A 12,698-nucleotide genomic window follows, 5' to 3' on the forward strand; every position below is an offset into this window, starting at 1 on the left:
TTACAAGTTCAAATCTGGCAATTCCAAACCAGTCTCTGTGTGAGCCAGGCCTCACTGTCATAGATTACAGTGGGCTCAGATCTGGGCTAAAGTTGAGTTTCCCTGGACATAGATCTGAGCTCAGGCCTGTGATGTTGGTTGACTCCTTGTTGCAGCAGCAGGCTAGGATGTTACTACCTATTGCAATGACTTTTATCGTCTTTCTGCAGGTGTTGCTTCTCCTATTCAGCCTTGTTTTCTTGTGCACTGAAGCGGTTGCCGTGAGCAGAGAGGGTCTGTCTTACTTCAGAGAGGGCCAGAGGTACCTACAGCTCTTGGTCATCCTTCTCTCTGCCCTCATACCCACCGTCCACTTCAGCCGCCTCAGGCTGTCTGAAGTGCAGCTCGGCCGTTACAAGCGTGACCGCGGGGCATTTGTCAGCTTCCACCGTGTCGCCCTGCTGTCTGAGACGGTCACCGTCCTTGCTGCCTTGCTGCTCACCATCCTCACCATGAAGGTAGGTCAGCAAGTTACGCGGGGGCTGAGGGAATGTGTTGTTAGTGTCCGTGAGCAAGAGCAGAATCTCATGAATCAAAGGGTCTGGAAAAATACTACACGAGGAGGCCATTCAGCCCATGTGCCTGTGCTAGCTCTGAAAGATTTATCTGATCTATCTCACTCTTTTTGTTTTCGAAAGTCATAAAGTTATACAGCATGGAAACAAGCCATTCAGCCCATCAAGTTTAGTTTAGAGGAACAGTGCTGAAACAGGCCCTTCAGCCCACCGAGTCTGCACCGTGAGGCAGTGGTAAAGTTGCTGCCTTACAGCGCTTGCAGCGCCAGAGACCCGGGTCGTATCCCGACTACGGGTGCTGTCTGTACGGAATTTGTACGCTTTCCTCGTGACCACGTGGGTTTTCTCCAAGATCTTCGGTTTCTTCCCACATTCCAAAGACGTACAAGTTTGTAGGTTAATTGGCTTGGGTTCGTATACTTGGTATAAGTGCAAATTGTCCCTTGTGTGTGTGTGTGTGTGCTTGTGTTAATGTCAAGTCAAGTCAATTTTATTTGTATAGCACATTTAAAAAAAACCCACGTTGACCAAAGTGCTGTACATCAGTGCATGTACTAAAAAAGAACATACAATCGTACACAAAACTAACAACACATACAACAGTTCACAGCGCCCGGGGATCGGCACTAGCACACACTCCACACTAGGGACAATTCACAATTTTTACCGAAGCCAATTAACATACAAACCTGTACATCTTTGGAGTGTGGGAGGAAACCGGAACTCCCTGAGAAAACCCATGCAGGTCACGGGGAGAACGTATAAACTCCGTACAAACAACACCCACTGTCAGGATCGAACCCGGGTCTCTGGCGCTACAAGGCAGCAGCTCTACCGCTACGCCACCGTGCCTCCATAATCTGTGCTACATTTACATCAATCCTACACTAATCCATTTTATTCTCCCCACATTCTCATCAACTACCTCCAGATTCTACTATTCGTCTGCGCACTAAGGGGAATTTACAATGGCCAAATATCTTACAGATCTAAAAATCTCTGGGATGTGGGAGGAAACTTGTGCATCCGGGTGAAACTCATGTTGGCACATTTCTGGTCGCCTTACGGCAGGAATGATGCAAAGCAATAGAGAGAGAGTATAGAAGGGATTGGCCAGGATGTCATCTAGAATGGAACACCATGGCTTACGTTGTTACATTTGGATAGACCAGGTTTATTCTCTCCGGAACGTAGGATGCTGAGGGGTAACCTTAGAGAAGTTTATAAAATCAAGGTACATTTTGGATAGATCGTCGGAATCTTTTTCCCAGGGCAGGGGAGTTTGGAGCAAGAGGATACAGGATTAAGGTGAGGACGGAGAAATCTAAAAGAGTTTAAATGGGTTTTTCATACAGAGGGCAGGCCGTGGAGGCAGATATGATTATATTGTTTAAAAAGCTTTTGTAAGCAGATGCTAAATATATTCTTCCTTTCTTTAGACCGTAGGACAGCTTCGTTTTTTCCGAAGGTGGTGTGTGTTTGGGAAGACGTTCCAGTTCATGTTCCAGGAACTGACAGCAGCCACCTTAATCTTCTTCCTGCTTGTCATGGTCTATGCCCACTGCGGCTACCTGGTGGGTATTGGCACCTTTTACCGCACCACTAAAAAGGTGACGGCAACGCATCCAGGCAGGGTGTAGGGCAAGTTCAGGGTCTTGTGAAGGATTGTATTTTAGTGTTTAGATATTCTGTGGATATTCTGTAGATATTAGATATTGGCGGCATGGTGCCGCAGCGGTAGAGTTGCTGCTTTACAGCGAATGCAGCGCCGGAGACTCAGGTTCGATCCTGACTACGGGCGCCGACTGTACGGAGTTTGTACGTTCTCCCCGTGACCTGCGTGGGTTTTCTCCGAGATCTTCGGTTTCCTCCCACACTCCAAAGACGTACAGGTTTGTAGGTTAATTGACTGGGTAAATGTTTTTAAAAAATTGTCCCTAGTGTGTGTAGGATAGTGTTAGTGTGCGGGGATCGCTGGGCGGCGCGGACCCGGTGGGCCGAAGGGCCTGTTTCCGCGCTGTATCTCTAAATCTAAAAAATCTAAATCTAAAAAACCATCAATCACCCGTTCACACTAGTTCTATGTTATCCAACTTTTGCATCCTACATGCTAGAGGCAATTTACCGAAGCCACAAACCTGTACATCTTTGGAATATGGGAGGAAACCGGAGCACCTAGATGAAGCCCACCACCAGGAAACATACACACTCTGCACAGACACCGCCCATAGTCAGTTTAGAGCCCACGTCGCTGGCGCCATGAGGCAGCAGCCGTACCACTACGCCACCATGCCACCCTAAATTAGATTTCGTTTGGAAGAGTTTTATTTGAGTAAAGAGATTGGGAGAGTTTGAGTCAAAACCACTCAAACTAGTCAGTGAGAGAAGGAAATTAGTTGTCCTTGCCTGGCCTGACTGTGGTTGCAAATGTGGTTGAATATTATTAACCTGCTTCCTCAGTTTACAACTAATTAGGAATGGGGCCTCGGAACGGGCAAATCATGTCATCACTGTCATTCATGAGATCAATAAGTTCGTGATTAATAAGGATGTCAGAGGTTGTGGGGAGAAGCAGCTGAATGGGGTTGAGAAGAAAAGATAGATCAGCCATGATTGAATGGCAGAATAGGATCGAGGGGCCGAATGGCCTAATTCTGCTCCGATGACTTACGAGTTATATTCAGTGCTGGTGTGAAATGCAGAGTAGGATATGAGGGGATTCTATGCATCAGGTGGGTTCCTCTGGCTGATTATTGATGTGCTACGCTGCTGTTGAAGATTACTGGTCATTTGGTTTGCAGTGGGGATAAAAAGTGAGGATATACTGTGGATAATCAGCAGGTCAGTCAGTGTCTGTGGAGAGAGAATGGGAATTAACATTTCAAGTCAATGATCCCTTCTCTTAAAGGGATGCTGCCAGGTGTGAGGAAATGGAGAAAGAGATTGAAACAAAGGAGATTACAGAGGGATCTGATAGAAGTTATTAAACTGTAGGGTAGAGACAGAATAGAAAAAAATATCCTTCCCTGTGTTTGAAGAGCCTGGAATAGGGATAAAACAAACATTAAATATAAGCAAGTTAGGACTGAGAGCCAAGTTTTTCTGGAAGGCTTGCAAGACCTGAAGAGTAGTTTTATAATTGGTGACCAAAATAGGATCATCTTCTAACAATTTTTAGTTAAGTGATTGGTTAAATATAAGAATGTTGGAAGTGCAAATCTATCGGATCAGCATGATCTCTAGAAAGAAACGCCAGTAAGGACTGGTTTGGCCAAATGGCCAGTTTTCATGTTGTCATCTCTATTGTGCAGTTCCGTTAGGAATGGCCTGAACTGTTATTCCTTGTGTTCCCTGCAGATATTCTCTCCAGCATTGGAAGACTTTAAAACGTTCAGACAGACTGTGCTGCTTTTGGTTGTGTTCCCCCGAGGAGCTGAGGCTTTACAACATGCCGTTCACCAATATCCCACGACTGCATCCGTCTACTTCACCAGCTATCTACTGTGTCTGGCGTGGATTGTAAGGAACCTCTTCTGTGCCATCACGATCCAGAACTACAGACATATCCGAGCAGAAATGTATCGTCCTGCCATCGAGCCGCAGGACTATGAGATGATGGAGTTCTTCATCAGACGGTTCAAACTCTGGATTGGACTCGCCAAAGGAAAGGAGGTAAATGCAAAAAATGGTCAGGGCCACCATCTCAGTTTCAGTTTCAGTTTAGTTTATTGTCACGTGTACTGAAGTACAGTGAAAGGCTTTTGTTGCGTACTAACCAGTCAGCAGAAAGACAATACATGGTTAAAATCGAACCATTTACAATGTGTAGATAGATACATGATAAGGGAATAACGTTTAGTGCAAAGTAAAGCCAGCAAGGTCCGATCAAGGATAGTCCAAGGGTCACCAAAGAGGTAGATAGTAGTTCAGCACTCCGGTTGTGGTCGGATGATTCAGTTGCCTGATAACAGCTGAGAAGAAAATGTCCCTGAATCTGGTGGTGTGCGTTTTCACAATTCTATAACTTTTGCCTGATGGGAGAGAGGAGAGGAGGGAATGGAATTGCTGTCCAGAATTACTGTCAATTGCATTGGAGTTTTTAAACAGTCCCTGGCAATCTAAGGATGGCAATCTGGTTCAGTGACTGAGTGAGGACATCACTGCTAAAGAATAAAGTGGAAAATGTGAAGCCAAAGCAAAGTCATTTTTAAATGATGGGAGAATGAAAGCCCATTGGTGTTCAGAGGATCCCGGGTGCCATTTTACACTAAAAACACAGCAAACAACTATAAGAGCAACAACCGGGCTGCACGGTGGCACAGCGGTAGAGCTGCTGCCTCACAGCACCAGAGACCCAGGTTCGAACCTCACCACAGGTGCTGTCTGTACGGAGTTTGTGTGTTGTCACTGTGACCGCTTGGGCTTTCTCCGGGTGCTCCGGTTTCCTCCCGCATTCCAAAGACGTGCAGGTTTGTAGGTTAATTGACTTCTGTAAAATCTCCCCGAGTGTGTAGGATGTGAAAATGGGGTAACATAGAACTAGTATGAACTGGTGATCGATGGTCCAGCGTGGATCCCGTGGGCCAAAGGGCCTGTTTCCACGCTTAATATCTAAACTAATCTAAACTATCTAAACTAATCTAACCGTCGGGACCCTTCAACATAAAATTCCCTGATCGCTCAGGAACTACAGCGACTTACAAATCTAAAACCCCTTGATTGTACCTGCCCCATCCTCCTTCAGATAGATTTATACGGCAGAAACATTCACTCAGATATATATTTTCCATGTCTACTCTTTGGTTTTGCCTGTAAAAACTCTGAAAACTAACACATCAAACCCACGGTTAAATATTTTGACACAAGGTTTTTGTAATTTATGAGGAATGAAGTAAAGAAATTAATAAAGAGGATCCAAATTTGACATTCCCAACAGCGGATTTTATCTATTTTGTTTGTTCCAAATTAGCCCCAAAAAGTGATGGTACCATCTGTTTGGTGAGCATCAAAAAGAAAATTAGGATTAATTGCACCAATGAAATTGATCTAACTACAGTTTAAAGTCTATTTGAACATAATAAATGAAAGTATCATCCCATTTAATTGTTGCTCTTCATAATCTTCTCTTCATTTCATTCAAGTTCCGTCACAAAGTGAAGTTCGAAGGAATGGAGTCCCTGCCTACAGGCAGTTCCCGAATGTCCAGATTTTCCCAGTTGCCATCTGCAAGCACCGAGTCCCACTTTTCCGACTGCACCATCTCATCTGGCTCCATGCGATCCGAGGAGATGAATCTGACGGAGAGTCCGACCGCAGAGGTCCACGATGTGGAGGCCTATCTGGATCGACTGCTGCCCACCATCAATAGTCTCCTCGATCAGTTCGACCGTGTCAATAAAGTCACCGACGACTTGTATCGGATTGAAACCGACTTGGAGAAATTGCAGGATAGAATGAATAAGAAGAGGCGAGGGCAAGGCACGAGAGCGAAAAGTAACGCTGAAAAAAGAACCATCCCTCTGCCAGGCACACACCTCCTTTGGCCAAGAACACACAGTGCGATCTCCGAATCGGCAGTCTCCAGCCACCAGCCAAGCAGAGGGCCAGTTAGTGAATATTCCACAGAGGTAGTTGGCTCAGTTCACAGGGACTTGACACTTGGATCTAGGCCTAGTGATAACCCCAGACGAAAGGCCTGGCAGTCTGGCCTACCATTGTCAGCAGGCATCAGTCAGAGGTCGTCACCAAGCTCGGGGCTGCCTTCAAAACCCAGGCCCAGAAGTGAAGAAGGGCAGGATCGAGGACTGGATGGGCAACTGGCACCAGTAAAGAGGAGAGCATGGCATAGTGAGTGTGTGGAGGGAAGCCATCAGTGATTACACACATAAACCATTAGGATGCTTTGTAGAACATTAAAAAGACATGCAATGCCGCTGTTTATGACTCATCCCTTTACTGACCTAAAGCAAGACCTAATTGATAGCTTATTCCTCATGGAAAAGTTCATAAATTATAGGAGCAAAGTTAGGCCCATCAAGTCTACTCTGCCATTCAATCATGGCTGATCTATCTATCCCTCTCAACCCCATTCTCCTGCCTTCGCCCCATAACCTCTGACACCCGTACAAATCAATAAAAGAGAATGCTACATTATGTTTAGTGAAGCAACATCTTACGTAAAGCTGTAGGTTTATTGGCTTTGGTAAAGATTGTAAATTGTCCCTACTCTATGGAATAGTGCTAGTGTACGGTGATGTCTGGTTGGCACGGACTCAGTGGGTTGAAGGGCAGGTTTCCGCACCGTATATCCAAAACTAAAAACAAACACAGTCCATTTGTTCCCTGAAGATAACAGGTCTTTCCAATGCTGCTGACCCACTTCCTACATGGGTGGACTAAGCAACCTTTGGCACCCTCCAGGAGAGTGAATGGGTGGGCAGAGAGGATGTCTTACTGAGGAGCAGGGGAGTGGAAGCCCAAGGCAGAGGAGCATACCTGACCTCCCAGTCCCACCTACCTGGATAGCTTCCGGCCTCTGCAATGGTTGCTGTTCTCAGGATAATCCCTGCTCAGGGCTCCTGCTTAAATGTGTCTGAGGACCTTACTCTGTTACAGTCCCTTGCATGTCCCTGCCTGAGCAGGAATGGATATTTTTAAGGCAGAGATTGACAGATTCTTGATTAGTATGGGTGTCAGGGGTTATGGGGAGAAGACAAGTGAATGGGGTTGAGAGGGAAAGATAGTTTCGTTTAGTTTAGAGATACAGCGCGGAAACTGGCCCTTTCGGCCCACCGGGTCTGCGCTGACCAGCGATCCCCGCACATTAACACTATCGTATACCCACTAGGGACAATTTTTACATTTACCAAGCCAATTAACCTACAAACCAGTACGTCTTTGTGGGAGTGTGGGAGGAAACCGAAGATCTCGGAGAAAACCCATGCACGGGGAGAACGTACAAACTCCGTACAGACAGCGCCCGTAGTCGGGATCGTACCCGGATCCCCGGCGCTGCATTTGCTGTAAGGCAGCAACTCTACCGCTGCGCCACCGTGCCGGCTGATAGATCAGACACAATTGAATGGCGGAGTAGACTTGAAGGGCTGAATGGCCTAATTCTGCTCCTATCACTTCTGAACTTAGGAGCCACTACTACAGGCAGGGACATTTAGCATTGGGAGCAGCAGAGATTGCAGCATAATTGCTCACCAACCTTGCTCCTGCCTCAAAAAGAAAGTTAAAATTCCCCCCTTCGTAAAAATTCAAAATGAAGCTGTATAGCCCAATGCTTTAGAGTGCCCAGTTAAGGGACAGGATGTTAGTTTAATGCTCCAATATCACATATATTCAACAGGCCATAAATGAAAGAAGTGGAAGGAAGAGGTGGGTTCCAGTGAGACACAGAAAGTCGTTGCATCTTCCCCCCATCCCTTCCCACCCTCCCCTTCTCTCATGTTTTCACTCATTTCAGACTCACAGGGATGTAGGGAAGTTGGCTTGGGGGTGTGTGTGTAAGATTGTTCCAGGTATGTGTAGGATTGTGTTATTGTGTGGGGATTGCATGGACTCGGTTGGCAGAAGGGCATGTTTCCGTGCTGTATCTCTAAACTAAAACAAAACTAAACTTCTAGAGCAACTGCTCTGTAGCTGTTCTGGGGAGAGCTCCTCTAAGTTGATGCTCCCACTCTCGCTCAGAGCAGTTGTAATGTCTTCTTGTCTTACAGTCAAATATTTCACTAAACATTCGATGTCTATTAGAATCAATGCTTGGTTTCATTGTTTGAAGTGTTACTGCCTGTGCTGTTGTTAATAAAGTCTGATTGCTTTCACTGTGTACGGACAGATCACTTATAATGAGAATGGGACTGCTTTTGTTCCTGCAGTTATCCCTGGGATGCTACCTCACTGGGTACAGTTCTGCAGGTATTGCATACCATCCCAATGATACCGATCTTCCTCTGGTAACTCTCCCTAATGTACAAACAGATGAGTGAATACTAAAACTAAAAACTAAAGCTGCTATTTTAAAACTTTTTTCTTTTAGGAAGGAGATGAGGAGGTTTCTGTAGTCAGAGGGTGGTGAATCTGTGGAATTCTGTGCCACAGAATGCCGTGGAGGCCAAGTCAGTGGATATTTTTAAGACAGAGATAAATAGACTCTTGATTAGTACAGGTGTCAGAGGTTATAGGGAGAAGGCAAGAGAATGGAGTTAGGAGGGAGAGATAGATCAGCCATGATTGAATGGCGGAATAGACTTGATGGGCCAAACGGCCTAATTCTACTCCTATCACATGACCTTATGACCGATTCAATTGCATTCACTTCTGTATCTGATAAATTAGAGTCACGTAAACAACTTGCACACAATTAACTGAGTAAGAATTAACCCAAGACAACTTTGACTTCCTATTTCGTAGGCTTCTCGGCTAACTTGGCACAGTCCTGGGATCAGCCAGACCAGCTCTGTGACAAACCAGTTTCACAACACTCTTGAATGTTCCCTGAAATACTTCTGAATGATGTGTGTTTGACCATAACCAAGCACGTCTGTGCTTTAAAAAGAGTCTTTGGCGGTCACACACACTGCCACGGACATGAGAGATAATTGCTGAGGGAATTTGGAAATTGATTGAGGAGAGAAGGACAAAAGTCAAGTTCGGAAATGTGTTAAAAGGTCATCAGGAGCAAATAGTGCAGAACCCAGCACACTGATTCACCAGCCAAACCACTCACAAGAAACATTCCTTCTCTCCAGAGATGCTGCCTGTCCCGCTGAGTTACTCCAGCATTTTGTGTCTACCTTCTATTTAAACCAGCATCTGCAGTTCTTTCCGACACTCAAGAGAAACGTTGTGTTAACCATTCATAACCAATCGCTGTTTTTTGTAAAAATTCATAGTTAAACTAAGAAAATGGATAGGTCTTTTTTGCTCCTTCACAATCACCTCCGGTAACTGCCCCACACTGATCTACCAATTCCCAGTGCTGCACTCCACCAGTACTGTATCCCAGTATCATACAGACCTTCTAGTGCAACATGTTGAAGAGCGAAGATAGACACACAGTGTTGGAGTAACTCGGCGGGTCAGGCAGCATCTCTGGACAAAAAGAATGGGTGACATTTCGGGTCGGGGCCCTTCTTCATACTTATGCTGCCTGACCTACTGATTTACTCCAGCACTTTTTGTCTATCGTCAGCATGTACCAGCATCTGCAATTCCTTTCTACGCATATTACAGAGTGACCTGTGTTCTCCAGTATTATACTGTGACCTGCACTCTCTAGTACAGTACCCCTGTGGCAGGCCTATTCCTGTGCTGTACTGTTCTATGTTCCAGCCACGGGCTGGGGGGGGGAACAGTCAGCTTGCTGCCCAACCCCTCTGACTGCAGTTGAGATGCAGAGGCAGAAGATGAGTGTATCGATCCAGCCACTATTTAACACACTCGCCAGTGGCGGCCCTCAGAGGTGCTGAAGTGAGGTTGAGCACAAGAGAACTGTGCTGACCTCTCTTCCTGATATTGGACATGGCTGGTACAAGCAGCACAAATAGGTCGCTAGCCCCAAGTAAAACAGTAGGAACACAGAAGCTGCCTTATTTTATTGCAATTGGCTTTGCTATGTTTTTTTAATTAATTTCAGGTACTTTAAAGGCATATTTAATTACATTTTTAATCTTTAAATTAGTTTTAGTTTTATAGATACAGCATCGAAACAGGGCCTTTGGCCCACCGGATCCACTCTGGCCATCAGCCACCCGTTCATACTTGTTCCATGTTATTCCGCATCCGCTCCCTACACACGATGAGCAATGAACCTACAAACACGCACGTCTTTGGGTTGTGGGAGGAAACCCATGGAGTCACAGAGAGAAGGTGCAAACTGCACAGACTGTACCCGAGATCAGGATCGAACCTGGGTCTCTGGCACTGTGAGGCTGCAGCTCTATCAGCTGCACCACCCTAATGTTTCCAAATGTCAGACACATTTAAAAGCACCAAATGGTTTTAACTGCAGCAAGATGACAAAAGGCCTTCAAGGCATTCTGGGACCAGGGCCTGGGATGCGTTGTCTGTGGCCTGCACTGCCACACAGGATCCTGTCAACTGGGCTGTTTTCAGCTGCCTCTGTGTGTCAGGTCAGTGGAAGAGGGCAGATGGGCAGCAAAGGTAATGAATTCAGACAGTGCAGTGGAACAGGTTGGCACAATAAAGTACTCTTTTTTCAATTCCAGTCTTGGAATTGTTTTCAGATGCAGAAGAGTTATCTAATCTTGATATAACTGAACCCAGTGAAAGAATTCAATTAAGAGACAGATCGGTACCATTTCCTTTCTGAACACTGATCAGCTAGGGATTAAACAACTCCCACATGTCAAATTAACATAAACATATGAGCTTTTGGCAGCACTCGCTGGAGTTTAGAAGAATGATGGAGGACCTCATTGAAACGTACAGAACAGTGAAAGGCTTGGATAGAGTGGATGTGGAGAGGATGTTTTCACTATTGGGAGAGTCTAGGACTAGAGGTCATCGTCTCAGAATTAAAGGACGTTATATTAGGAAGGGGATAAGGAGGAATTTCTTTAGTCAGAGGGGAGTGAATCTGTGGAATTCTTTGCCACAGAAGGCTGTGGTGGCTAAGGCAGTGGATATATTTAAAGCAGAGATAGATAGATTTTTGATTAGTACAGATGTCAGAGGTTATGGGGAGAAGGCAGGAGAATGGGGTTCGGGGGAAAAGATAGATCAGCCGTGGATCTTATAGAAACTTACAAAATTCTTAAGGGGTTGGACAGGCTAGATGTAGGAAGATTGTTCCCGATGTTGGGGAAGTCCAGGACAAGGGGTCACAGTTTAAGGATAAGGGGGAAGTCTTTTAGGACCGAGATGAGAAAGGTTTTTTTCACACAGTGGTGAATCTGTGGAATTCTCTGCCACAGAAGGTAGTTGAGGCCAGTTCATTGGCTATATTTAAGAGGGAGTTAGATGTGGCCCTTGTGGTTAAAGGGATCAGGGGGTATGGAGAGAAGGCAGGTACGGGATACTGAGTTGGATGATCAGCCATGATCATATTGAATGGCGGTGCAGGCTCGAAGGGCCGAATGGCCTACTCCTGCACCTATTTTCTATGTTTCTATGTTTCTATGTTTCTATGTGATTGAATGGCAGAGCAGACCTGATGGGCCGAATGGCCTAATTCTGCTCCTATCACATGATCTAATGAAATGTGGATTCATCCATTAACAACCGCTCACAACTTACTCTCCATTGCTCCTGTCTAATAATGCTGTCATCTGTTTTACCCCAATTTTGTACCTTCCCCCAAGCCCCAGACTTATCCTCATTCATAACTAACTTAAAACTTATTGAGGGTAGACACAAAATGCTGGAGTACAAGTGGGACAGGCAGCATCTCTGGAGAGGAATGGATGACGTTTCGGGTCGAGACCCTTCTTCAGACATTGAGTTGTGATCAATGTTCCTAAAGTGCTCTTCCATTTAAACACCAGTCACATGACCAGGCTCATTTCCCAGTACTAGGACCAGTATGGTCCAATACTGATTAGTACGGGTGTCAGGGGTTATGGGGAGAAGGCAAGAGACTGGGGTTGAGAGGGAAAGATAGATCAGCCATGATTGAATGGCAGAGCAGACTTGATGGGCCGAATTGCATACTTCTGCTCCTATAACTTATGAATATGAATAATCTATTTACAGTAGGGCACAGCACCACCTTTATCACCTTGGAGACACATTTAAAGAGTAGACTGTAGATAGCAGCATTAAGCAGCTTATTGGCTTCAAACCTGGAATATGAAAGCATTTTTTAAAAATAACCATTCAATTCAAGGAGCCTGTCACTTATTATATCTCCAGCCAGACTTGGTAATAGAACCATACGGAGAGACGTGATCCTTCTAGAGTTTAATGCCTTAATAGGTTTTATATTGAAAAGCACAGATGAGTATTCATTTGTCAATCAACTCTAGAGAGTACAAGCAGTATCAACTTGCAAATATGCAAACTCTTGCACAAAAACATACCTATCTGTTCAGTCCCTTCACCATTTGATTAAACCCGTCTTTCCTAAATGTGTATTGAAAAATAAACACAATGCAGGAGACTGAAGGTACAACATTT

General features: G+C 45.2%; 1 protein-coding gene across 1 annotated transcript in view; it reads left to right on the forward strand.

The window, feature by feature from the left end:
- pkd1b (polycystic kidney disease 1b) overlaps window positions 1-8,348 on the forward strand; it is a 94,842-nt gene extending 86,494 nt beyond the window's left edge. Inside the window, exons 39-42 of the mRNA XM_078401257.1 lie at window positions 210-497; window positions 1,994-2,128; window positions 3,912-4,226; window positions 5,696-8,348. Coding sequence (XP_078257383.1) covers window positions 210-497; window positions 1,994-2,128; window positions 3,912-4,226; window positions 5,696-6,430 — 1,473 coding nt within the window. The 3' untranslated portion in view covers window positions 6,431-8,348. The remainder of the gene's footprint in view (window positions 1-209; window positions 498-1,993; window positions 2,129-3,911; window positions 4,227-5,695) is intronic.
- Window positions 8,349-12,698: the final 4,350 nt, after the last annotated feature.

This window comes from Rhinoraja longicauda, chromosome 6, assembly GCF_053455715.1.
Source record: "Rhinoraja longicauda isolate Sanriku21f chromosome 6, sRhiLon1.1, whole genome shotgun sequence".
Taxonomy (NCBI): Eukaryota; Metazoa; Chordata; class Chondrichthyes; order Rajiformes; family Arhynchobatidae; genus Rhinoraja; species Rhinoraja longicauda.